Source organism: Heptranchias perlo, chromosome 19, assembly GCF_035084215.1.
Source record: "Heptranchias perlo isolate sHepPer1 chromosome 19, sHepPer1.hap1, whole genome shotgun sequence".
NCBI lineage: Eukaryota > Metazoa > Chordata > Chondrichthyes > Hexanchiformes > Hexanchidae > Heptranchias > Heptranchias perlo.
Genome location: NC_090343.1, coordinates 51,270,217 through 51,295,021, shown reverse-complemented (window position 1 = coordinate 51,295,021; position 24,805 = coordinate 51,270,217). Strand labels below are relative to the sequence as shown.

Sequence of the window (24,805 nt, the reverse complement as noted above, 5' to 3'; positions counted from 1 at the left end):
GTCTGATCCTGGTCTGTTTGAGAGTCTGATCCTGGTCTGTGTGTGTGAGAGTCTGATCCTGGTCTGTGTGAGAGTCTGATCCTGGTCTGTGTGTGTGAGAGTCTGATCCTGGTCTGTGTGTGAGAGAGTCTGATCCTGGTCTGTGTGAGAGAGTCTGATCCTGGTCTGTGTGTGAGAGTCTGATCCTGTTCTGTGTGTGAGAGAGTCTGATCCTGGTCTGTGTGTGTGAGAGTCTGATCCTGGTCTGTGTGAGAGTCTGATCCTGGTCTGTGTGAGAGTCTGATCCTGGTCTGTGTGTGAGAGTCTGATCCTGGTCAGTGTGAGAGTCTGATCCTGGTCTGTGTGTGTGAGAGTCTGATCCTGGTCTGTGTGAGAGTCTGATCCTGGTCTGTGTGAGATTCTGATCCTGGTCTGTGTGAGAGAGTCTGATCCTGGTCTGTGTGAGAGAGTCTGATCCTGGTCTGTGTGTGAGAGTCTGATCCTGGTCTGTGTGTGAGAGAGTCTGATCCTAGTCTGTGTGTGAGAGAGTCTGATCCTGGTCTGTGTGTGAGAGTCTGATCCTGGTCTGTGTGAGAGAGTCTGATCCTGGTCTGTGTGAGAGAGAGTCTGATCCTGGTCTGTGTGTGTGAGTCTGATCCTGGTCTGTGTGTGAGAGAGTCTGATCCTGGTCTGTGTGTGAGATTCTGATCCTGGTCTGTGTGTGAGAGTCTGATCCTGGTCTGTGTGAGAGAGTCTGATCCTGGTCTGTGTGTGAGAGAGTCTGATCCTGGTCTGTGTGTGAGAGAGTCTGATCCTGGTCTGTGTGTGAGAGAGTCTGATCCTGGTCTGTGTGTGAGAGTCTGATCCTGGTCTGTGTGAGAGAGTCTGATCCTGGTCTGTGTGTGAGAGTCTGATCCTGGTCTGTGTGTGAGATAGTCTGATCCTGGTCTGTGTGTGAAAGAGTCTGATCCTGGTCTGTGTGTGAGAGAGTCTGATCCTGGTCTGTGTGTGAGAGTCTGATCCTGGTCTGTGTGTGAGAGAGTCTGATCCTGGTCTGTGTGTGAGAGAGTCTGATCCTGGTCTGTGTGTGAGAGAGTCTGATCCTGGTCTGTGTGTGAGAGTCTGATCCTGGTCTGTGTGTGTGAGAGTCTGATCCTGGTCTGTGTGTGTGAGAGTCTGATCCTGGTCTCTGTGAGAGTCTGATCCTGGTCTGTGTGTGAGAGAGTCTGATCCTGGTCTGTGTGTGTGAGAGTCTGATCCTGGTCTGTGTGAGAGTCTGATCCTGGTCTGTGTGTGTGAGAGTCTGATCCTGGTCTGTGTGAGAGTCTGATCCTGGTCTGTGTGTGTGAGAGTCTGATCCTGGTCTGTGTGTGTGAGAGTCTGATCCTGGTCTGTGTGTGTGAGAGTCTGATCCTGGTCTGTGTGAGAGAGTCTGATCCTGGTCTGTGTGTGAGAGTCTGATCCTGGTCTGTGTGTGAGAGAGTCTGATCCTGGTCTGTGTGTGTGAGAGTCTGATCCTGGTCTGTGTGAGAGTCTGATCCTGGTCTGTGTGTGTGAGAGTCTGATCCTGGTCTGTGTGTGAGAGAGTCTGATCCTGGTCTGTGTGTGAGAGAGTCTGATCCTGGTCTGTGTGTGAGAGTCTGATCCTGGTCTGTGTGTGAGAGAGTCTGATCCTGGTCTGTGTGTGAGAGAGTCTGATCCTGGTCTGTGTGTGAGAGTCTGATCCTGGTCTGTGTGTGAGAGTCTGATCCTGGTCTGTGTGTGAGAGAGTCTGATCCTGGTCTGTGTGTGAGAGTCTGATCCTGGTCTGTGTGTGAGAGTCTGATCCTGGTCTGTGTGTGAGAGAGTCTGATCCTGGTCTGTGTGTGTGAGAGTCTGATCCTGGTCTGTGTGTGAGAGTCTGATCCTGGTCTGTGTGAGAGAGTCTGATCCTGGTCTGTGTGTGAGAGTCTGATCCTGGTCTGTGTGTGAGAGAGTCTGATCCTGGTCTGTGTGTGTGAGAGTCTGATCCTGGTCTGTGTGTGAGAGAGTCTGATCCTGGTCTGTGTGTGTGAGAGTCTGATCCTGGTCTGTGTGTGAGGGTCTGATCCTGGTCTGTGTGTGAGAGAGTCTGATCCTGGTCTGTGTGTGTGAGAGTCTGATCCTGGTCTGTGTGAGAGTCTGATCCTGGTCTGTGTGTGTGAGAGTCTGATCCTGGTCTGTGTGTGAGAGTCTGATCCTGGTCTGTGTGTGAGAGAGTCTGATCCTGGTCTGTGTGTGTGAGAGTCTGATCCTGGTCTGTTTGAGAGTCTGATCCTGGTCTGTGTGTGTGAGAGTCTGATCCTGGTCTGTGTGAGAGTCTGATCCTGGTCTGTGTGTGTGAGAGTCTGATCCTGGTCTGTGTGTGAGAGAGTCTGATCCTGGTCTGTGTGAGAGAGTCTGATCCTGGTCTGTGTGTGAGAGTCTGATCCTGGTCTGTGTGTGTGAGAGTCTGATCCTGGTCTGTGTGAGAGTCTGATCCTGGTCTGTGTGAGAGTCTGATCCTGGTCTGTGTGTGAGAGTCTGATCCTGGTCTGTGTGAGAGTCTGATCCTGGTCTGTGTGTGTGAGAGTCTGATCCTGGTCTGTGTGAGAGTCTGATCCTGGTCTGTGTGAGATTCTGATCCTGGTCTGTGTGAGAGAGTCTGATCCTGGTCTGTGTGAGAGAGTCTGATCCTGGTCTGTGTGTGAGAGTCTGATCCTGGTCTGTGTGTGAGAGAGTCTGATCCTAGTCTGTGTGTGAGAGAGTCTGATCCTGGTCTGTGTGTGAGAGTCTGATCCTGGTCTGTGTGAGAGAGTCTGATCCTGGTCTGTGTGAGAGAGAGTCTGATCCTGGTCTGTGTGTGTGAGTCTGATCCTGGTCTGTGTGTGAGAGAGTCTGATCCTGGTCTGTGTGTGAGATTCTGATCCTGGTCTGTGTGTGAGAGTCTGATCCTGGTCTGTGTGAGAGAGTCTGATCCTGGTCTGTGTGTGAGAGAGTCTGACCCTGGTCTGTGTGTGAGAGAGTCTGATCCTGGTCTGTGTGAGAGAGTCTGATCCTGGTCTGTGTGTGAGAGAGTCTGACCCTGGTCTGTGTGTGAGAGAGTCTGATCCTGGTCTGTGTGTGAGAGAGTCTGATCCTGGTCTGTGTGTGAGAGAGTCTGATCCTGGTCTGTGTGTGAGAGTCTGATCCTGGTCTGTGTGAGAGAGTCTGATCCTGGTCTGTGTGTGAGAGTCTGATCCTGGTCTGTGTGTGAGAGAGTCTGATCCTGGTCTGTGTGTGAAAGAGTCTGATCCTGGTCTGTGTGTGAGAGAGTCTGATCCTGGTCTGTGTGTGAGAGTCTGATCCTGGTCTGTGTGTGAGAGAGTCTGATCCTGGTCTGTGTGTGAGAGAGTCTGATCCTGGTCTGTGTGTGAGAGAGTCTGATCCTGGTCTGTGTGTGAGAGTCTGATCCTGGTCTGTGTGTGTGAGAGTCTGATCCTGGTCTGTGTGTGTGAGAGTCTGATCCTGGTCTCTGTGAGAGTCTGATCCTGGTCTGTGTGTGAGAGAGTCTGATCCTGGTCTGTGTGTGTGAGAGTCTGATCCTGGTCTGTGTGAGAGTCTGATCCTGGTCTGTGTGTGTGAGAGTCTGATCCTGGTCTGTGTGAGAGTCTGATCCTGGTCTGTGTGTGTGAGAGTCTGATCCTGGTCTGTGTGTGAGAGAGTCTGATCCTGGTCTGTGTGAGAGTCTGATCCTGGTCTGTGTGAGAGTCTGATCCTGGTCTGTGTGAGAGTCTGATCCTGGTCAGTGTGTGTGAGAGTCTGATCCTGGTCTGTGTGAGAGAGTCTGATCCTGGTCTGTGTGTGAGAGTCTGATCCTGGTCTGTGTGTGAGAGAGTCTGATCCTGGTCTGTGTGAGAGAGTCTGATCCTGGTCTGTGTGTGAGAGAGTCTGATCCTGGTCTGTGTGAGAGAGTCTGATCCTGGTCTGTGTGTGAGAGAGTCTGATCCTGGTCTGTGTGTGAGAGAGTCTGATCCTGGTCTGTGTGAGAGAGTCTGATCTTGGTCTGTGTGTGCGAGAGTCTGATCCTGGTCTGTGTGTGAGAGAGTCTGATCCTGGTCTGTGTGTGAGAGAGTCTGATCCTGGTCTGTGTGTGAGAGTCTGATCCTGGTCTGTGTGTGAGAGAGTCTGATCCTGGTCTGTGTGTGTGAGAGTCTGATCCTGGTCTGTGTGAGAGTCTGATCCTGGTCTGTGTGAGAGTCTGATCCTGGTCTGTGTGTGAGAGTCTGATCCTGGTCTGTGTGAGAGTCTGATCCTGGTCTGTGTGTGTGAGAGTCTGATCCTGGTCTGTGTGAGAGTCTGATCCTGGTCTGTGTGAGAGTCTGATCCTGGTCTGTGTGTGTGAGAGTCTGATCCTGGTCTGTGTGAGAGAGTCTGATCCTGGTCTGTGAGAGAGTCTGATCCTGGTCTGTGTGTGAGAGAGTCTGATCCTGGTCTGTGTGTGTGAGAGTCTGATCCTGGTCTGTGTGTGTGAGAGTCTGATCCTGGCCTGTGTGTGAGAGATTCTGATCCTGGTCTGTGTGAGAGTCTGATCCTGGTCTGTGTGTGAGAGTCTGATCCTGGTCTGTGTGAGAGTCTGATCCTGGTCTGTGTGTGTGAGAGTCTGATCCTGGTCTGTGTGTGAGAGAGTCTGATCCTGGTCTGTGTGTGAGAGTCTGATCCTGGTCTGTGTGAGAGAGTCTGATCCTGGTCTGTGTGTGAGAGAGTCTGATCCTGGTCTGTGTGTGAGAGTCTGATCCTGGTCTGTGTGTGAGAGAGTCTGATCCTGGTCTGTGTGGAAGTCTGATCCTGGTCTGTGTGTGAGAGTCTGATCCTGGTCTGTGTGTGAGAGTCTGATCCTGGTCTGTGTGTGAGAGAGTCTGATCCTGGTCTGTGTGAGAGAGTCTGATCCTGGTCTGTGTGAGAGTCTGATCCTGGTCTGTGTGTGAGAGAGTCTGATCCTGGTCTGTGTGAGAGAGTCTGATCCTGGTCTGTGTGAGAGTCTGATCCTGGTCTGTGTGAGAGTCTGATCCTGGTCTGTGTGAGAGTCTGATCCTGGTCTGTGTGAGAGTCTGATCCTCGTCTGTGTGAGAGTCTGATCCTGGTCTGTGTGAGAGTCTGATCCTGGTCTGTGTGAGAGTCTGATCCTGGTCTGTGTGAGAGTCTGATCCTGGTCTGTGTGAGAGAGTCTGATCCTGGTCTGTGTGAGAGTCTGATCCTGGTCTGTGTGAAAGAGTCTGATCCTGGTCTGTGTGAGAGAGTCTGATCCTGGTCTGTGTGTGTGAGAGTCTGATCCTGGTCTGTGTGAGAGTCTGATCCTGGTCTGTGTGTGAGAGAGTCTGATCCTGGTCTGTGTGTGCGAGAGTCTGATCCTGGTCTGTGTGAGAGTCTGATCCTGGTCTGTGTGTGAGAGAGTCTGATCCTGGTCTGTGTGAGAGTCTGATCCTGGTCTGTGTGTGAGAGAGTCTGATCCTGGTCTGTGTGAGAGAGTCTGATCCTGGTCTGTGTGTGAGAGTCTGATCCTGGTCTGTGTGAGAGTCTGATCCTGGTCTGTGTGAGAGTCTGATCCTGGTCTGTGTGAGAGTCTGATCCTGGTCTGTGTGAGAGTCTGATCCTGGTCTGTGTGAGAGTCTGATCCTGGTCTGTGTGTGAGAGTCTGATCCTGGTCTGTGTGAGAGTCTGATCCTGGTCTGTGTGTGAGAGAGTCTGCTCCTGGTCTGTGTGTGAGTTTCTGATCCTGGTCTGTGTGTGAGAGTCTGATCCTGGTCTGTGTGTGAGAGTCTGATCCTGGTCTGTGTGTGAGAGAGTCTGATCCTGGTCTGTGTGTGTGAGAGTCTGATCCTGGTCTGTGTGAGAGAGAGTCTGATCCTGGTCTGTGTGTGAGAGAGTCTGATCCTGGTCTGTGTGTGTGAGAGAGTCTGATCCTGGTCTGTGTGTGTGAGAGAGTCTGATCCTGGTCTGTGTGTGAGAGAGTCTGATCCTGGTCTGTGTGTGTGAGAGTCTGATCCTGGTCTGTGTGTGAGAGAGTCTGATCCTGGTCTGTGTGTGTGAGAGTCTGATCCTGGTCTGTGTGTGAGAGAGTCTGATCCTGGTCTGTGTGTGTGAGAGAGTCTGATCCTGGTCTGTGTGTGAGAGAGTCTGATCCTGGTCTGTGTGTGAGAGAGTCTGATCCTGGTCTGTGTGTGTGAGAGAGTCTGATCCTGGTCTGTGTGTGAGAGAGTCTGATCCTGGTCTGTGTGAGAGTCTGATCCTGGTCTGTGTGTGAGAGAGTCTGATCCTGGTCTGTGTGAGAGTCTGATCCTGGTCTGTGTGAGAGAGTTTGATCCTGGTCTGTGTGAGAGTCTGATCCTGGTCTGTGTGTGAGAGTCTGATCCTGGTCTGTGTGTGAGAGAGGGTCTGATAGTGAGTTTTGGCCTGGTTTCACTGTTGATGATCGTGAGTTTTGGCCTGGTTTCACTGTTGATGATAGTGAGTTTTGGCCTGGTTTCACTGTTGATGATAGTGAGTTTTGGCCTGGTTTCACTGCTGATGATAGTGAGTTTTGGCCTGGTTTCACTGTTGATGATCGTGAGTTTTGGCCTGGTTTCACTGCTGATGATAGTGAGTTTTGGCCTGGCTTCACTGCTGATGATAATGAGTTTTGGCCTGGTTTCACTCCTGATGATAGTGAGTTTTGGCCTGGTTTCACTGTTGATGATAGTGAGTTTTGGCCTGGTTTCACTCCTGATGATAGTGAGTTTTGGCCTGGTTTCACTGTTGATGATAGTGAGTTTTGGCCTGGTTTCACTGCTGATGATAGTGAGTTTTGGCCTGGCTTCACTGCTGATGATAATGAGTTTTGGCCTGGTTTCACTCCTGATGATAGTGAGTTTTGGCCTGGTTTCACTCCTGATGACAGTGAGTTTTGACCTGGCTTCACTGTTGATGATAGTGAGTTTTGGCCTGGCTTCACTGCTGATGATAGTGAGTTTTGGCCTGGCTTCACTGCTGATGATAGTGAGTTTTGGCCTGGTTTCACTGTTGATGATAGTGAGTTTTGACCTGATTTCACTCCTGATGATCGTGAGTTTTGGCCTGGTTTCACTCCTGATGATAGTGAGTTTTGACCTGGTTTCACTCCTGATGATAGTGAGTTTTGACCTGATTTCACTCCTGATGATAGTGAGTTTTGACCTGATTTCACTCCTGATGACAGTGATTTTTGACCTGGTTTCACTCCTGATGATAGTGAGTTTTGGCCTGGTTTCACTGCTGATGATAGTGAGTTTTGGCCTGGTTTCACTCCTAATGATAATGAGTTTTGGCCTGGTTTCACTGTTGATGATAGTGAGTTTTGTCCTGGCTTCACTCCTAATGATAGTGAGTTTTGGCCTGGTTTCACTGTTGATGATCGTGATTTTTTGGCCTGGTTTCACTGTTGATGATAGTGAGTTTTGGCCTGGTTTCACTGCTGATGATAGTGAGTTTTGACCTAGTTTCACTGTTGATGATAGTGAGTTTTGGCCTGGTTTCACTGTTGATGATAGTGAGTTTTGGCCTGGTTTCACTGCTGATGATAGTGAGTTTTGACCTGGTTTCACTGCTGATGATAGTGAGTTTTGGCCTGGTTTCACTGCTGATGATAGTGAGTTTTGGCCTGGTTTCACTCCTAATGATGGTGAGTTTTGGCCTGGTTTCACTGCTGATGATAGTGAGTTTTGGCCTGGTTTCACTCCTAATGATAATGAGTTTTGGCCTGGTTTCACTGTTGATGATAGTGAGTTTTGTCCTGGCTTCACTCCTAATGATAGTGAGTTTTGGCCTGATTTCACTGCTGATGATAGTGAGTTTTGACCTGATTTCACTCCTGATGATAGTGAGTTTTGACCTGATTTCACTCCTGATGATAGTGAGTTTTGACCTGATTTCACTCCTGATGACAGTGATTTTTGACCTGGTTTCACTCCTGATGATAGTGAGTTTTGGCCTGGTTTCACTGCTGATGATAGTGAGTTTTGGCCTGGTTTCACTCCTAATGATAATGAGTTTTGGCCTGGTTTCACTGTTGATGATAGTGAGTTTTGTCCTGGCTTCACTCCTAATGATAGTGAGTTTTGGCCTGGTTTCACTGTTGATGATCGTGATTTTTTGGCCTGGTTTCACTGTTGATGATAGTGAGTTTTGGCCTGGTTTCACTGCTGATGATAGTGAGTTTTGACCTAGTTTCACTGTTGATGATAGTGAGTTTTGGCCTGGTTTCACTGTTGATGATAGTGAGTTTTGGCCTGGTTTCACTGCTGATGATAGTGAGTTTTGACCTGGTTTCACTGCTGATGATAGTGAGTTTTGGCCTGGTTTCACTGCTGATGATAGTGAGTTTTGGCCTGGTTTCACTCCTAATGATGGTGAGTTTTGGCCTGGTTTCACTGCTGATGATAGTGAGTTTTGGCCTGGTTTCACTCCTAATGATAATGAGTTTTGGCCTGGTTTCACTGTTGATGATAGTGAGTTTTGTCCTGGCTTCACTCCTAATGATAGTGAGTTTTGGCCTGGTTTCACTGTTGATGATAGTGATTTTTTGGCCTGGTTTCACTGTTGATGATAGTGAGTTTTGGCCTGGTTTCACTGCTGATGATAGTGAGTTTTGGCCTGGTTTCACTGTTGATGATAGTGAGTTTTGGCCTGGTTTCACTGCTGATGATAGTGAGTTTTGACCTGGTTTCACTGCTGATGATAGTGAGTTTTGGCCTGGTTTCACTGCTGATGATAGTGAGTTTTGGCCTGGTTTCACTCCTAATGATGGTGAGTTTTGGCCTGGTTTCACTGATGATGATAGTGAGTTTTGGCCTGGTTTCACTGTTGTTGATAGTGAGTTTTGGCCTGGTTTCACTGTTGATGATAGTGAGTTTTGGCCTGGTTTCACTGTTGATGATAGTGAGTTTTGGCCTGGTTTCACTGCTGATGATAGTGAGTTTTGGCCTAGTTTCACTGTTGATGATAGTGAGTTTTGGCCTAGTTTCCCTGTTGATGATAGTGAGTTTTGGCCTAGTTTCACTACTGATGTTTGTTGAGAATGAACGGCCTGCATTGTGGGCACAGCTTTGTGCTGCTAACTTCCCGTCTCTTGGGAACTGTCTTCCTGTTTCAGGGGATGTTCTACCCTCTCAGGAATGAGAATGACACGCTGCTGAACACTGCAATCATCCCTCTTGTGAAGGGCAACGAGCGGATGGTGTACATCTCTTTGTCTGAGTACTTCTTCGATTCTGCCATGTACTCGTATTATAAAGCTGGAGTCCTGAGGACAACGATACCCGAGAACAAGGTACAGCTTCTTCTAATCATTACAGCCACCATTCTTACAAAACAAATCATAATCATTCAACTTCCTTATTCCCAATTTGTTTTCAGATGTCAGCTGACCTTGCTTATTTACTTAGGACAACATTCTTTGGAATAATTGTTCTGCTGGTAAGTAACTTATGGTGACAGGGACTGTTATTGCTTCTGTCTCTCTCTCTCTCTCTCTCTCGCTCCCTCTTTCTCTGTCTCTATCTCTCTCTATGCCTCTCTCTCTTTCTCTCTCTCTCGCTCTTCTCCTGATTCTGGTGTTTAAGTTGACAGGGACTGTTATTGTCACTCTCTCCCTCTCTCTCTCTCTGTCTTCTCTCTCTCTATCTCTCTCTCTCTGTCTTTCTGTGTCTCTCTCCCTTTCTCCCTCTCTCCCCATCTCTCTCCCTCTCTTCCTCTCCTCTCTTCCCCTCTCACCCTCTTCCGCCCCCCGCTCTCCACCCCTCTGCTCTCCCTCCCTGCTCTCTCCCCCCCCCACCTCTCTCCCCCTCTCTGCCCCCTCTCCCCCCTATCTTTGGTGTTTATGATGATAGGGACTGTTATTACTTCTCTCTATCTGTACCCTGACTGCCCCGTTTATGATGTTGTTCAGACTGGTCCCAGGGAGCTAGGGCAAGGTGTAAAATCTCTACTCCCATGAACAGTGACAGATCAGAGCAGGTCAGAGGCTGGGTATTCTGTGGCGAGTGACTCGCCTCCTGACTCCCCAATGCCTTTCCACCATCTACAAGGCACAAGTCAGGAGTGTGATGGAATACTCTCCACTTGCCTGGATGAGTGCAGCTCCAACAACACTCAAGAAGCTCGACACCATTCAGGACTAAGCAGCCCACTTGATTGGCACCCCATCCACCACCCTAAACATTCACTCCCTTCACCACCGGCGCACCGTGGCTGCAGTGTGTACCATCCACAGGATGCACTGCAGCAACTCGCCAAGGCTTCTTCAACAGCACCTCCCAAACCCGCGACCTCTACCACCTAGAAGGACAAGGGCATCAGGCACATGGGAACAACACCACCTGCACGTTCCCCTCCAAGTCACTCACCATCCCGACTTGGAAATATATCGCCGTTCCTTCATCGTCGCTGGGTCAAAATCCTGGAACTCCCTTCCTAACAGCACTGTGGGAGAACGTTGACCACATGGACTGCAGCGGTTCAAGAAGGCGGCTCACCACCACCTTCTCGAGGGCAATTAGGGATGGGCAATAAAGGCTGGCCTTGCCAGCGACGCCCACATCCCGTGAACAAATAAAAAAAAATGCACAAAGTGAAATCTCATATCATCTCAGTGCCCCACCCCTGCAATGGCCTGGAGTTGTCCCTTTATCTGCCACAGAGTATAGGTGCCAGGGCAATGGTGGCGTCAGTACCTCGGTGCCCTGTGGTTACTAATAGCGTGATCCCAACGGTTTTTGTCAAGACCAGAACTAACAAAAATAATTAATCAGACTGTTTTAGAGCTGGTGATACTGAGGGAAAGAGCGTGAGATGATTCTGAACAGATTTGTTCAACAATGGATGCCAATCTTTCACCCTCACCCTTTCACGCTCACCCTTTCACCCTCACCCGTTCACCCTCACCCGTTCACCCTCACCCGTTCACCCTCACCCGTTCACTCTCACCCTTTCACCCTCACCCTTTCACCCTCACCCTTTCACCCTCACCCTTTCACCCTCACCCGCTCACCTGTTCACCCTCACCCGTTCACCTTCACCCTCACCCGTTCACCTTCACCCTCACCCGTTCACCCTCACCATTCACCCCTACTCTTTTACCTCATCCTTTCATCCCCACTATTTTGCCCCTTGTTGGAACCAATGACATAGGATAGAGTCGAGGTCCTACAGACAGAGTTTCAGGATTTAGGGAGGAAGTTAAAATGCAGGACTTCAAAGTTGATAATCTCTGGATTACTCCCAGTGCCACGTGCTAGTGAGTATAGGAATAGTGGGATAAGACAGGTTAATGCGTGGCTGGAGAAATGGTGCAGGAGGGAGGGCTTCAGATCCCTGGGGTATTGGGACCAGTTCTGGGGCAGGAGGGATCTGTTCAAGATGGACGGGTTGCACCAATGTCCTCACTGAGCGGTTCACTGGTGCTTCTGGGGAAGGGTTCAAACTAATTTTCTAGGGGGAGGGGCACCAGGCTGAAACCTTAGAGAGGAGAAACAAGGTGCACAGAGGACTGGAAGGGACAAATAGCATTAGAATAAAGAGGAGTCCAGGAATGGAGGGATCAGACAGGGGGCAATGTGAGGCAGACTAAGATGGGCTTAGCGTGCAGGGGCGTAAATGCACGGAGTGTGGTAAATAAGGTTAGTGAGCTGGAGTGCAAGTGGTAAATAAGGTTAGTGAGCTGCAGCACAAGCAGCCACATGGGATGATGATATAGTGGCAACAGAGAGCTGTCTCAAACAAGGGGAGGATTGGGCACTTAATATCCCTGGCTACAATGTATTCAGGAAAGATGGGGAAGAGAGAAAAAAGGAGGAGGAGGGTTGGTGGTAGTATTGATCAAAGATACTGTTACAGCACTGGAAAGGGAGGGTGTACTTGAGGGTTCAAAGACAGAATCTATTTGGTTAGAGTTAAGGAACAGAGGAGTTATTACACTACTGGGTGTTTACTATAGACCCCCAAATAATGGGGAAGGGGAAGGGATAGAGGAGAAAATCTTCAAAAAAATTTCAGAAAGATGTAAAAACTACAGAGTAGTGATAATGGGGGACTTCAACTATCCCAATATAGACTGGGATAGTAACAATAAAGGGCAAAGAGGGGGAGGAATTCCTGAAATATGTTCAAGAGAACTTTCTTGATTAGTGTGTTTCCAGCCCAACCAGGAAGGAAGCAATGCTGGATCTAGTTCTGGGGAAAGTGGAGCATGTTTCAGTGGGGGAGCATTTGGGGAATTGATCATAATATCATGAGGTTTAGAATAGTTATGAAAAAGAAGAAGGAATAATCAAAGGTGAAGATACTCAACTGGAAGAGGGCTAATTTCAAAGAGATTGGAAACAAAGATTGGCAGATAAAACAGTAAATGAGCTATGGGAAAGAGATAGTTCGGGTACAGAGGTAGGAAAGATAATGGAATCTTTACTCAAAGGTGTAATAGAAAAACATCCAGAAACTGAAAATATAATAAAGAATAGTCAGCACGGATTTCAAAGGGAAAGTCATGTTTGACCAACCTTATTGAATTCCTTGAAGAAGTAACAGAAAGAGTAGACAAGGGTAATGTAGTAGATGTAATATATTTGGATTTACAAAAGGCCATCGATAAGGTACCACATTGTAGGCTCATGACTAAGGTCAGAGCGTGTGGAGTCAGGGGACAGGTAGCAGAATGGATAGCAAGCTGGCTACAAAACAGAAAACAGAGAGTAGGGGTTAAAGGTAGTTACTCAGACTGACAAAAGGTGGGAAGTGGTGTTCCACAGGGATCGGTGCTGGGACCACTGTTGTTCACCATTTATATTAATGATTTGGACTCTGGAATCAGAAGTACAATTTCAAAATTTGCAGACGACACCAAATTGGGGGGTGTGGTTAATACAAAGAAAGAATTCGTCAAAATACAAGAGGACATTAATAAACTTACAGAATGGGCGTGTAATTGGTAAATGAATTCCAATATTGATAAGTGAGAGGTGGTGCATTTTGGTAGGAAGAATAAGGAGGCCACATATTGCTGGGATAATAAGAGTCTAAATGGGGTAGAGGAGCAGAGGGATCTGGGGGTACAGATACACAAATCACTAAAAGTAACGATGCGGGTTATTAACACCATAAAAAAGCAAACAAAGCACTGGGTTCATTTCCAGAGGGATAGAATTGAAAAGCAGAGAAGTTTTGTTAAACTTGTATAGACCCTTGGTTAGACCACACTTGAAGTACTGTGAACAGTTCTGGTCTCCATATTATAAAAAGAATATAGAGGCAGTGGAGAAGGTGGAAAAAGATTTAGTACAATGATACTGGAACTGAGAGGTTAGACCTATCAGGAAAGATTGAACAGGCTGGGGCTCTTTTCTCCAGAAAAGAGAAGACTGAGGGGTGACCTGATTGAGGTCTTTAAGATTGTGAAAGGGTTTGATTGGGTAGACGTGGAGAAGATGTTTCCAATTGTGGGGGAGACCAGAACTAGGGGCCATAAATATAAGATAGTCACTAATAAATCCAATAGGGAATTCAGGAGAAACTTCTTTATTCAGAGAGTGATTAGAATGTTGAACTTGCTACCTAGAGGAGTAGTTGAGGTGAATAGCATAGATACATTTAAGGGGAAGCTGGATAAACACATGAGGAAGAAAGGAATAGAAGGATATGCTGATAGGGTTAGATGAAGTAGGGAGGGAGGAGGCTCATGTGGAGCATGGACCTGTTGGGCCGAATGGCCTGTTTCTATGCTGTATATTCTATGTAATTCCTTGTGAAGAATAGACACATTCCCATGAAGGGGAGAGGAAGGGCATCCAAAGCTAGAGCTCCCTGTTCAAAAAGGAGGAGGGGAAATGCCCGGCAATTACAGGCCAATCAGTCTAACGGCAGTAGTGGGGAAACTTTTAGAGACAATAATCCGGGATAAAATTAATTGTCACTTGGAAGAGCATGGGTTAATAAATGACAGCCAACATGGATTTGTTAAAAGCAAATCATCTTTGACTCACTTGATTGAGTTCTTTGATGAAGTAACGGAGAGGGTTGATGCGGTTGATGATGTGTATATGGACTTTCAGAAGGTGTTTGATAAAGTACCATATAATAGACTTGCTAGCAAAATTGAAACCCATGGGATTAAAGGGGCAGTTGCAAAATTGGCTAAGGCTCAGAAAGCAGGGAGTAGTGGTGAACGGTTGTTTTTCAGACTGGAGGGAAGTTTACAGTGATGTTCTCCAGGGGTCAGTATTAGGACCACTGCTCTTTTTGATATATATTAATGAGACATAATTTCAAAGTTTGCAGATGACACAAAACTTTAAAATGTAGTAAACAATGTGGAGGATAGTAACAGACTTCAGGAGGACATAGACAGACTGGTGAAATGGGCAGACACATGGGATGAAATTTAACACAGAGAAGTGTGAAGTGATACATCTTGGTAGGAAGAATGAGGAGAGGCAATATAAACTAAATGGTACAATTTTAAAGGGGGTGCAGGAACAGAGAGACCTGAGGGTGTATGTACACAAATCATTGAAGGTGGCAGGACAAGTTGATAAGGTATTTATAAAAGCAAATGGGATCGTTGGCTTTATAAATAAAGACATAGAGTACAAATGCAAGGAAGTTATGGTAAACCTTTATAAATCACTGGTTAAGCCTTAGCTGGAGTATTGTGTCCAATTCTGGGCACCACACTTTAGGAAGGATGTGAAGGCCTTAGAGAGGGTGCAGAAAAGATTTACTAGAATGGTTCCAGGGATGAGGGACTTCAGTTATGTGGAGAAGCTGGGGTTGTTCTCCTTAGAGCAGGGAAGGTTAAGGGGAGATTTAAATATGAGGGGAGACTAAATTATATGGGGTTTTGATAGAATAGAGAGGGACAAACAGTTTCTGCTAGTAGGAGGGTCGGTAACCAAAGGACACAGATTGAAGATAATCAGCAAAAGAACCAGAGGGGAGATGAGGAGAAATCATTTTACGCAGCGAGTAGTTGTGATCTGGAATGTGCTGCCTGAAAGGGCGGTGGAAGCAGATTCAATAATAACTTTCAAAAGGGAATTGGATAAATACTTGAAAAGGAAAAATGTACGGGGCTATTGGGAAAGAGCAGGGGAGTGGGACTAATTGGATAGCTCGTTCACGATGGGCCGAATGGCCTCCAATGAATGATTCTATGATTTCCATTCACTAACTAGACATGAAGAACTTGGGTGAGTTACCTGATGGTGCCTATAGAACCAGCTCCAGGAAGTGTCCGCTGTACCAGGAAAAGAGGGGGGAGAAGGGGAGGGTTGTGATGCAGGGTCCCTCCCAACACATTATCCATTTTCTTTCAGATGCTGACTGATCCAATCTATTTCCAGCATTTCTGCTTTGTCGCTGTAAAAGGTTCATTTTAGTGATGCTCATTATTACTCTTCTGGAAGTACAAAACCTCTTCTTTATCAATGAATATTAGAATGAAAATCGAACTAGCCCACATTATAATGAGGGCGTCCATCGGAATAATGGGAATTTTGATGCAATATATATTACAGGGGATGTGTTCGGACTTTTATTAACTGTCTTTTGTTTCCAATTACTGACACCAAGACCCCGACATCTTCAGCAAAGGAAGCTCCCCTGCTGTTAGAGCTGCAGGTGACATCTGCTCCTCGGTGCTCAATCAAACCATCAGGGATCACCATCAGTGTCAGCGCCCTCATGAAGGTTCTCCTCCTACCACCTAACTCCAAACGGGTGCTGCTGTCCAGTATAACCATGGTAAGGAATTTCATTCTCACTCTACAGTCACAGTGTCCCTACAGTCACAGTGTCCCTACAGTCACAGTGTCCCTACAGTCACAGTGTCCCTACAGTCACACAGTGTCCCTACAGTCACAGTGTCCCTACAGTCACAGTGTCCCTACAGTCACACAGTGTCCCTACAGTCACAGTGTCCCTACAGTCACACAGTTTCCCGACAGTCACAGTGTCCCTACAGTCACAGTGTCCCTACAGTCACAGTGTCCCGACAGTCACACAGTGTCCCTACAGTCACACAGTGTCCCTACAGTCACACAGTGTCCCTACAGTCACAGTGTCCCTACAGTCACACAGTTTCCAGACAGTCACAGTGTCCCTACAGTTACACAGTGTCCCTACAGTCGCACAGTGTCCCTACAGTCACAATGTCCCTACAGTCACAGTGTCCCTACAGATACACAGTGTCCCCACAGTAACACAGTGTCCCTACAGTCACAGTGTCCCTACAGTTACACAGTGTCCCTACAGTAACACAGTTTCCCGACAGTCACAGTGTCCCTACAGTTACACAGTGTCCCTACAGTCACACAGTGTCCCTACAGTCACAATGTCCCTACAGACACAGTGTCCCTACAGATACACAGTGTCCCTACAGTCACACAGTGTCCCTACAGTCACAATGTCCCTACAGTCACAGTGTCCCTACAGATACACAGTGTCCCCACAGTAACACAGTGTCCCTACAGATACACAGTGTCCCCACAGTAACACAGTGTCCCTACAGATACACAGTGTCCCCACAGTAACACAGTGTCCCTACAGTCACAGTGTCCCTACAGTTACACAGTGTCCCTACAGTCACAGTGTCCCTACAGTAACACAGTGTCTCTACAGTAACACAGTGTCCCTACAGTAACACAGTGTCCCTACAGTTACACAGTGTCCCTACAGTAACACAGTGTCCCTACAGTTACACAGTGTCCCTACAGTCACAGTGTCCCTACAGTAACACAGTGTCCCTACAGTAACACAGTGTCCCTACAGTCACAGTGTCCCTACAGTAACACAGTGTCCCTACAGTTACACAGTGTCCCGACAGTAACACAGTGTCCCTACAGTTACACAGTGTCCCTACAGTTACACAGTGTCCCTACAGTAACACAGTGTCCCTACAGTAACACAGTGTCCCTACAGTTACAGTGTCCCTACAGTAACACAGTGTCCCTACAGTAACACAGTGTCCCTACAGTAACACAGTGTCCCTACAGATACACAGTGTCCCTACAGTAACACAGTGTCCCTACAGTAACACAGTGTCCCTACAGTAACACAGTGTCCCTACAGATACACAGTGTCCCTACAGTAACACAGTGTCCCTACAGTTACACAGTGTCCCTACAGTAACACAGTGTCCCTACAGTAACACAGTGTCCCTACAGATACACAGTGTCCCTACAGTAACACAGTGTCCCTACAGTAACACAGTGTCCCTACAGTAACACAGTGTCCCTACAGATACACAGTGTCCATACAGTTACACAGTGTCCCTACAGTAACACAGTGTCCCTACAGTAACACAGTGTCCCTACAGTTACACAGTGTCCCTACAGTAACACAGTGTCCCTACAGTAACACAGTGTCCCTACAGTTACACAGTGTCCCTACAGTAACACAGTGTCCCTACAGTAACACAGTGTCCCTACAATTACACAGTGTCCCTACAGTAACACAGTGTCCCTACAGTAACACAGTGTCCCTACAGTTACACAGTGTCCGTACAGTTACACAGTGTCCCTACAGTAACACAGTGTCCCTACAGTAACACAGTGTCCCTACAGTTACACAGTGTCCGTACAGTTACACAGTGTCCCTACAGTAACACAGTGTCCCTACAGTAACACAGTGTCCCTACAGTAACACAGTGTCCCTACAGTAACACAGTTTCCTGTCAGTCACAGGGGCCGATTTTTGGATGGTCGAGCGGGTGCGTTGGGGGCTCCAAAAATGGCGGAATCCCGGAGCGGGTTCGGAGCCCGGCTCCAACCCGCTCAGTTCCGGGTTCCCCAGTGACGTGTCCGGGTGTGCACGCACCTCCCGCATGCGGGACTCCCACTGGCAATTAAAGCCGGTGGGATGATAATTTAGATAGTTATTTAGATACTTGAGGTACTTGACAGATCTCACTGACTGGAGATTTTGGCAGGGGTGTGATTTTGAAGGATCCTCAGTGTGTTTCCCGTGCTGTGGGAAACACTCCCTGTTGGAGCAGACGTGTTTCAGCCAGCAGCCAGTGGGAGATGCAAAGGATTATTTGACAGGTTGGGGGAAAACCTCATTTATTGCAGCAGGGCACTCTGTCACTTCAGACAAAGTTTTGTCTGCAACACCTTTGTCTTTCCACTCAAAATTATTAATTTATACCCTAAACTCTGTTGTGCAAACACATTTACCTATTTTGCGGACCCCCTCAAACTCACACCGTCAGGATGGGGGGCTCCATGGCTGCATTTATCACAACATCCGAGGACGAGCAACATCAGCAGCCTCACCAGGCACAGCGTCCACCTCCGCCACGTGGAGCTCCACAACACAGTGCTGCACCACAGGGACCTGCACAAAATAGTCGTGCAACTACACATACACCCACTGTAGGGTGACCCAATGGGTGGCATCAAGTGTGGGTGTTCATGGTGAACCTCATGAAAGGGACTTATTACACAAGCCAATCAAGAATGGCCAAGACGTAGCAGTAGTGGTGACAATAATAATATTTAATGTGCCATTAACAAAAATCAAATATAAATTAAAAACGTGACAAACGGCAAACACCCTTGTGCATCCCCTTTGTGCTCACAAATCCTTTGCCTTACGCTCACGAGTACTCCTACGTGGTGCATCCCCTGTGTCTGCAGCAGAGGTAGTGACAGGTTGCTCTTGTTCATGCCCTGACCGATTAGATGCTTTGGGCCTACGCCCTCTGGGTTTCGGTGCCCGTGAAGGCCCCTCCAAAGACTGCTCCACCTGCACCTGTGCAGGGGCAGACTCGGCCACCTGGAGAGGAGGCAACATTGCGGGTACTGGTTGAGAGGGGGGTAACGGGTTAGACGTGGGGGGGGGCTTTGAGTGGCGTCCTCACTTCCATGTCCCCTTTCGCCATCATCCCTCTCCTGGGCCAGGCCCACATCACTCCTACCACCATGCTGAACGACAGTTTGGAGGACATGTGTGAAGCCTTGTAAGGCCAGTGCCAGAGTATCTGCCTACGGCAGAAAGTTGCTCACCCTGAGTCCGAAGGGCCGTTGTCAGGGCCTCAATGGACTCATTGGTGAGCCACACTTGAAGCTCGATGGAGGCTAGCCATCCCTCCATTGCGGACATTCCCGCAGTTAGCTGCGACACTATCTCAGAGATTCCCTCTCTCCCTGTGACACTATCTCAGAGATGCCCTCACGTCCCTGTGACAGTATCTCAGAGATTCCCTCCTGTACCTGTGCCACCATTCCACTCATGCAGGAGTTGGACTCCTCCATCCTCTGCGTGATTGTGGAGAGTGCGCGTGGCACCTGTTCCAGCACCTCGCAAATGTGCTGCTGCCCCTCGATCATTCTCCTTTTAAAGGATGGCCCCCAGGGTTCAGCATCTGTGTCCAGCTGAGCAGAGCGTGGAGAGGAGAGCTCCCACCGACCCAGACTCTCCGCAGCTGCCCCTGACACCAGTGTCTGCTCGTGCTCACATGTGTGTGGTGACTCACCATGTGCGACCCCAACAAAGTGAGGACTGGGACCCACCGAGGTGTGTGTATCTGCGCTGGTGGATGGCTCGCTCAGATGTGACTGTGCCCTATCAGAGGTCGGCAGGTCCTCTGAGGAATCGCCCTCCGCCATCACGGCGGTCGTTGAAGGCCCTGTAAGAGAACAGAAGGCAATATTAAGCATGATGTTGAGGTGCTGAAGATAGCAAGGCATGTTAACATCAATTGCTATTGTGAGTGCTGAATGTTAAAGTTCTGTCACCAGCCGTTTGTCGGGTGTCAGTCTCGGCGTCCCCGACGGACAGGCACTCAAGGGTGAGGCTCAGTTCCAGAGCCTCCTGCTCGGTGTCTGTGAGGACGACGGTTTGTTGCGGCCCCCCCTCTGGTCCTCGCCCTCTCCCGTGCATTCTGGGCTCTCTTCTCCTATAAGGGGAGAAAGTAGAGAGGTGTGAGTGAGGGATGGTGAAGTGGCCAACTGATGAATGCATTGAATGGTTTGGGTGAGGCTGACCGTGAAAGAGATGCATCAGAGGGTGAGTATGAGACAGAGCCATGACATTGTATGAGGATTGGGGTGAGTGGTAGTGGTGGGGTGAGTAATGGGGAGGTGAGGAAGTGCAGGTAAGTTGAGGATGAGCTTTGAGTGGGTGTGAGGAGTGATGTGATAGAGTAGTGTTGGCAGTGCAGAATGAGTTGTGGGGTGGGGGCGGTGATGTGGAAGACGGAGTGTAGGAGAATGAGTAAGTGTACTCACTTTTGCTGACCTAGTTAGGTCATTGAAGCGCTTCCTGCACTGGATCCAGGTGTGGGAGATGTTGCTGCTGCTGGTGACCTCCTCTGCCACCTCGAGCCAGGCCTTCTTGGTGACAGAGACAGGCCACTTCCTCCAGTCCACCGGGTAGAAAATATCCCTCCTCCTCCTTACCCCATCCAGTAGGACCTGGAGTGAGGCATTGCTGAATCCAGGAGCAGCCTTTCCCCTGGGCTGCTCCATTCTGTAATTTTGGTTGTTTGCTGCAGGAGCAGCATTGGAGGATTGCCCCTTTAAATAGGGCTCCTCCAGCTGACAGCCTGTGATGTGCGTGCGCAGTCCGCCCGCTGCGCAGGTTTCTGACGGGAAACCCGGAAGCCACGGTAAGTGGCTTCAATTGATCCGCGATCGCGTGGGGAACGGACGGATTTCACTGGGCGGGTTACACACGCTGCTATCCTGCCTCCCTGGTAATATCGGGGCCACAGTGTCCCTACAGTCACAGTGTCCCTACAGTCACACAGTGTCCCTGCAGATACACAGTGTCCCTACAGATACACAGTGTCCCTACAGTCACACAGTGTCCCTACAGTAACACAGTGTCCCTACAGTTACAGTGTCCCTACAGTTACACAGTGTCCCTACAGTAACACAGTGTCCCGACAGTAACACAGTGTCCCTACAGTTACACAGTGTCCCTACAGTAACACGGTGTCCCTACAGTAATACAGTGACCCTACAGATACACAGTGTCCCTACAGATACACAGTGTCCCTACAGATACACAGTGTCCCTACAGTAACACAGTGTCCCTACAGTTACACAGTGTCCCTACAGTTACACAGTGTCCCTACAGTAACACAGTGTCCCTACAGTTACACAGTGTCCGTACAGATACACAGTGTCCCTACAGTAACACAGTGTCCCTACAGTTACACAGTGTCCCTACAGTAACACAGTGTCCCGACAGATACACAGTGTCCCTACAGTAACACAGTGTCCCTACAGATACACAGTGTCCCTACAGTCACAGTGTCCATACAGTTACACAGTGTCCCTACAGTTACACAGTGTCCCTACAGTAACACAGTGTCCCTACAGTTACACAGTGTCCGGACAGATACACAGTGTCCCTACAGTAACACAGTGTCCCTACAGTCACACAGTGTCCCTACAGTTACACAGTGTCCCTACAGTAACACAGTGTCCCTACAGTCACACAGTGTCCCTACAGTTACACAGTGTCCCTACAGTAACACAGTGTCCCTACAGTCACACAGTGTCCCTACAGTTACACAGTGTCCCTACAGTCACACAGTGTCCCTACAGTCACACAGTGTCCCTACAGTAAAACAGTGTCCCTACAGTTACAGTGTCCCTACAGTTACACAGTGTCCCTACAGTAACACAGTGTCCCTACAGTTACAGTGTCCCTACAGTAACACAGTGTCCCTACAGTCACAGTGTCCCTACAGTAACACAGTGTCCCTACAGTTACAGTGTCCCTACAGTTACACAGTGTCCCTACAGTAACACAGTGTCCCTACAGTTACACAGTGTCCCTACAGTTACACAGTGTCCCTACAGATACACAGTGTCCCTACAGTAACACAGTGTCCCTACAGTAACACAGTGTCCCTACAGATACACAGTGTCCCTACAGTTACACAGTGTCCCTACAGATACACAGTGTCCCTACAGTAACACAGTGTCCCTACAGTAACACAGTGTCCCTACAGATACACAGTGTCCCTACAGTAACACAGTGTCCCTACAGTAACACAGTGTCCCTACAGTAACACAGTGTCCCTACAGTTACACAGTGTCCCTACAGTAACACAGTGTCCCTACAGTTACACAGTGTCCCTACAGTTACACAGTGTCCCTACAGATACACAGTGTCCCTACAGATACACAGTGTCCCTACAGATACACAGTGTCCCTACAGTTACACAGTGTCCCTACAGTAACACAGTGTCCCTACAGTTACACGGTGTCCCTACAGTAACACAGTGTCCGTACAGTCACAGTGTCCCTCCAGTTACACAGTGTCCCTACAGTAACACAGTGTCCCTACAGTCACAGTGTCCCTCCAGTTACACAGTGTCCCTACAGTCACAGTTTCCCTACAGTTACACAGTGTCCCTGCAGTTACACAGTGTCCCTACAGTTACACAGTGTCCCTACAGTCACAGTGTCCCTACAGTTACACAGTGTCCCTACAGTAACACAGTGTCCCTACAGTTACACAGTGTCCCTACAGTCACAGTGTCCCTACAGTTACACAGTGTCCCTACAGTCACAGTGCCCCTGCAGTCACAGTGTCCCTAGAGTCACAGTGTCCCTACAGTTACACAATGTCCCTACAGATACACAGTGTCCATACAGTTACACAGTATCCCGACAGTAACACAGTGTCCCTGCATTAACACAGTGTCCCTTCAGTCACAGTATCCCTACAGTAACACAGTGTCCCTACAGATACACAGTGTCCCTACAGTTACACAATGTCCCTACAGTCACAGTGTCCCTACTGTTACACAGTGTCCCTACAGTAACACAGTGTCCCTACAGTAACACAGTGTCCGTGCAGTAACACAGTGTCCCTACAGTCACAGTGTCCCTACAGGTACACAGTGTCCCTACAGTTACACAGTGTCCCAACAGTAACACAGTGTCCCTACAGTCACAGTGTCCCTACAGTCACAGTGTCCCTACAGTTACACAGTGTCCCTACAGTTACACAGTGTCCCTACAGTCACAGTGTATCTACATTTACACAGTGTCCCTACAGTAACACAGTGTCCCTGCAGTAACACAGTGTCCCTACAGTTACACAGTGTCCGTACAGTTACACAGTGTCCCTGCAGTAACACAGTGTCCCTACAGTTACACAGTGTCCCTACAGTAACACAGTGTCCCGACAGTCACAGTGTCCCTACAGTCACAGTGTCCCTACAGTTACACAGTGTCCCTACAGTTACACAGTGTCCCTACAGTTACACAGTGTCCCTACAGTCACAGTGTATCTACATTTACACAGTGTCCCTACAGTCACAGTGTCCGTACAGTTACACAGTGTCCCTGCAGTAACACAGTGTCCCTACAGTTACACAGTGTCCCCACAGTAACACAGTGTCCCTACAGTAACACAGTGTCCCTACAGTTACACAGTGTCTCTACAGTTACACAGTGTCCCTACAGTTACACAGTGTCCCTACAGTAACGCATTGTCCCTACAGTCACAGTGTCCCTACAGTTACACAGTGTCCCTACAGTAACACAGTGTCCCGACAGTTGCACTGTGTCCCTACAGTAACACAGTGTCCCTACAGTAACACAGTGTCCCTACAGTCACAGTGTCCCTACAGTTACACAGTGTCCCTACAGTAACACAGTGTCCCGACAGTCACAGTGTCCCTACAGTTACACAGTGTCCCTACAGTAGCACAGTGTCCCTACAGTAACACAGTGTCCCTACAGTCACAGTGACCCTACAGTTACACAGTGTCCCTACAGTAACACAGTGTCCCTACGGTTGCACTGTGTCCCTACAGTAACACATTGTCCCTACAGTCACAGCGTCCCTACAGTTACACAGTTTCCCTACAGTAACTCAGTGTCCCTACAGTAACACAGTGTCCCTACAGTCGCAGTGTCCCTCCAGTAACACAGTGTCCCTACAGTTACACAGTGTCCCTACAGTTACACAGTGTCCCTACAGTAACACAGTGTCCCTACGGTAACACAGTGTCCCTACAGTTACACAGTGTCCCTACAGCAACACAGTGTCCCTACAATTACACACTGTCCCTACAGTAACACAGTGTCCCTACAGTTGCACAGTGTCCCGACAGTTACACAGTGTCCCTACAGTAACACAGTGTCCCTACAGTTGCACTGTGTCCCTACAGTAACACAGTGTCCCTACAGTAACACAGTGTCCCTACAGTCACAGTGTCCCTACAGTTACACAGTGTCCCTGCAGTAACACAGTGTCCCTACAGTCACAGTGTCCCGACAGTTACACAGTGTCCCTACAGTAACACAGTGTCCCTACAGTAACACAGTGTCCCTACAGTTGCACTGTGTCCCTACAGTAACACAGTGTCCCTACAGTAACACAGTGTCCCTACAGTCACAGTGTCCCTACAGTTACACAGTGTCCCTGCAGTAACACAGTGTCCCTACAGTCACAGTGTCCCTACAGTTACACAGTGTCCCTACAGTAACACAGTGTCCCTACAGTCACAGTGTCCCTACAGTAACACAGTGTCCCTACAGTCACAGTGTCCCTGCAGTTACACAGTGTCCCTACAGTTACACAGTGTCCCTACAGTAACACAGTGTCCCTACAGTTGCACTGTGTCCCTACAGTAACACAGTGTCCCTACAGTAACTCAGTGTCCCTACAGTCACAGTGTCCCTACAGTTACACAGTGTCCCTACAGTTACACAGTGTCCCTACAGTCACAGTGTCCCTACAGTAACACAGTGTCACTACAGTCACAGTGTCCCTGCAGTTACACAGTGTCCCTACAGTTACACAGTGTCCCTAC

The 24,805-nt window shown here is 48.6% G+C and overlaps 1 protein-coding gene across 1 annotated transcript in view; it reads left to right on the top strand.

The window, feature by feature from the left end:
* The window catches only part of LOC137335362 (phospholipid transfer protein-like), a 105,992-nt gene that overhangs the window by 25,582 nt on the left and 55,605 nt on the right, over positions 1–24,805 (top strand). The window contains exons 6-8 of the mRNA XM_068000695.1: positions 9,122–9,298; positions 9,385–9,444; positions 15,592–15,762. Of these exons, the coding sequence (XP_067856796.1) occupies positions 9,122–9,298; positions 9,385–9,444; positions 15,592–15,762 (408 nt within the window). The remainder of the gene's footprint in view (positions 1–9,121; positions 9,299–9,384; positions 9,445–15,591; positions 15,763–24,805) is intronic.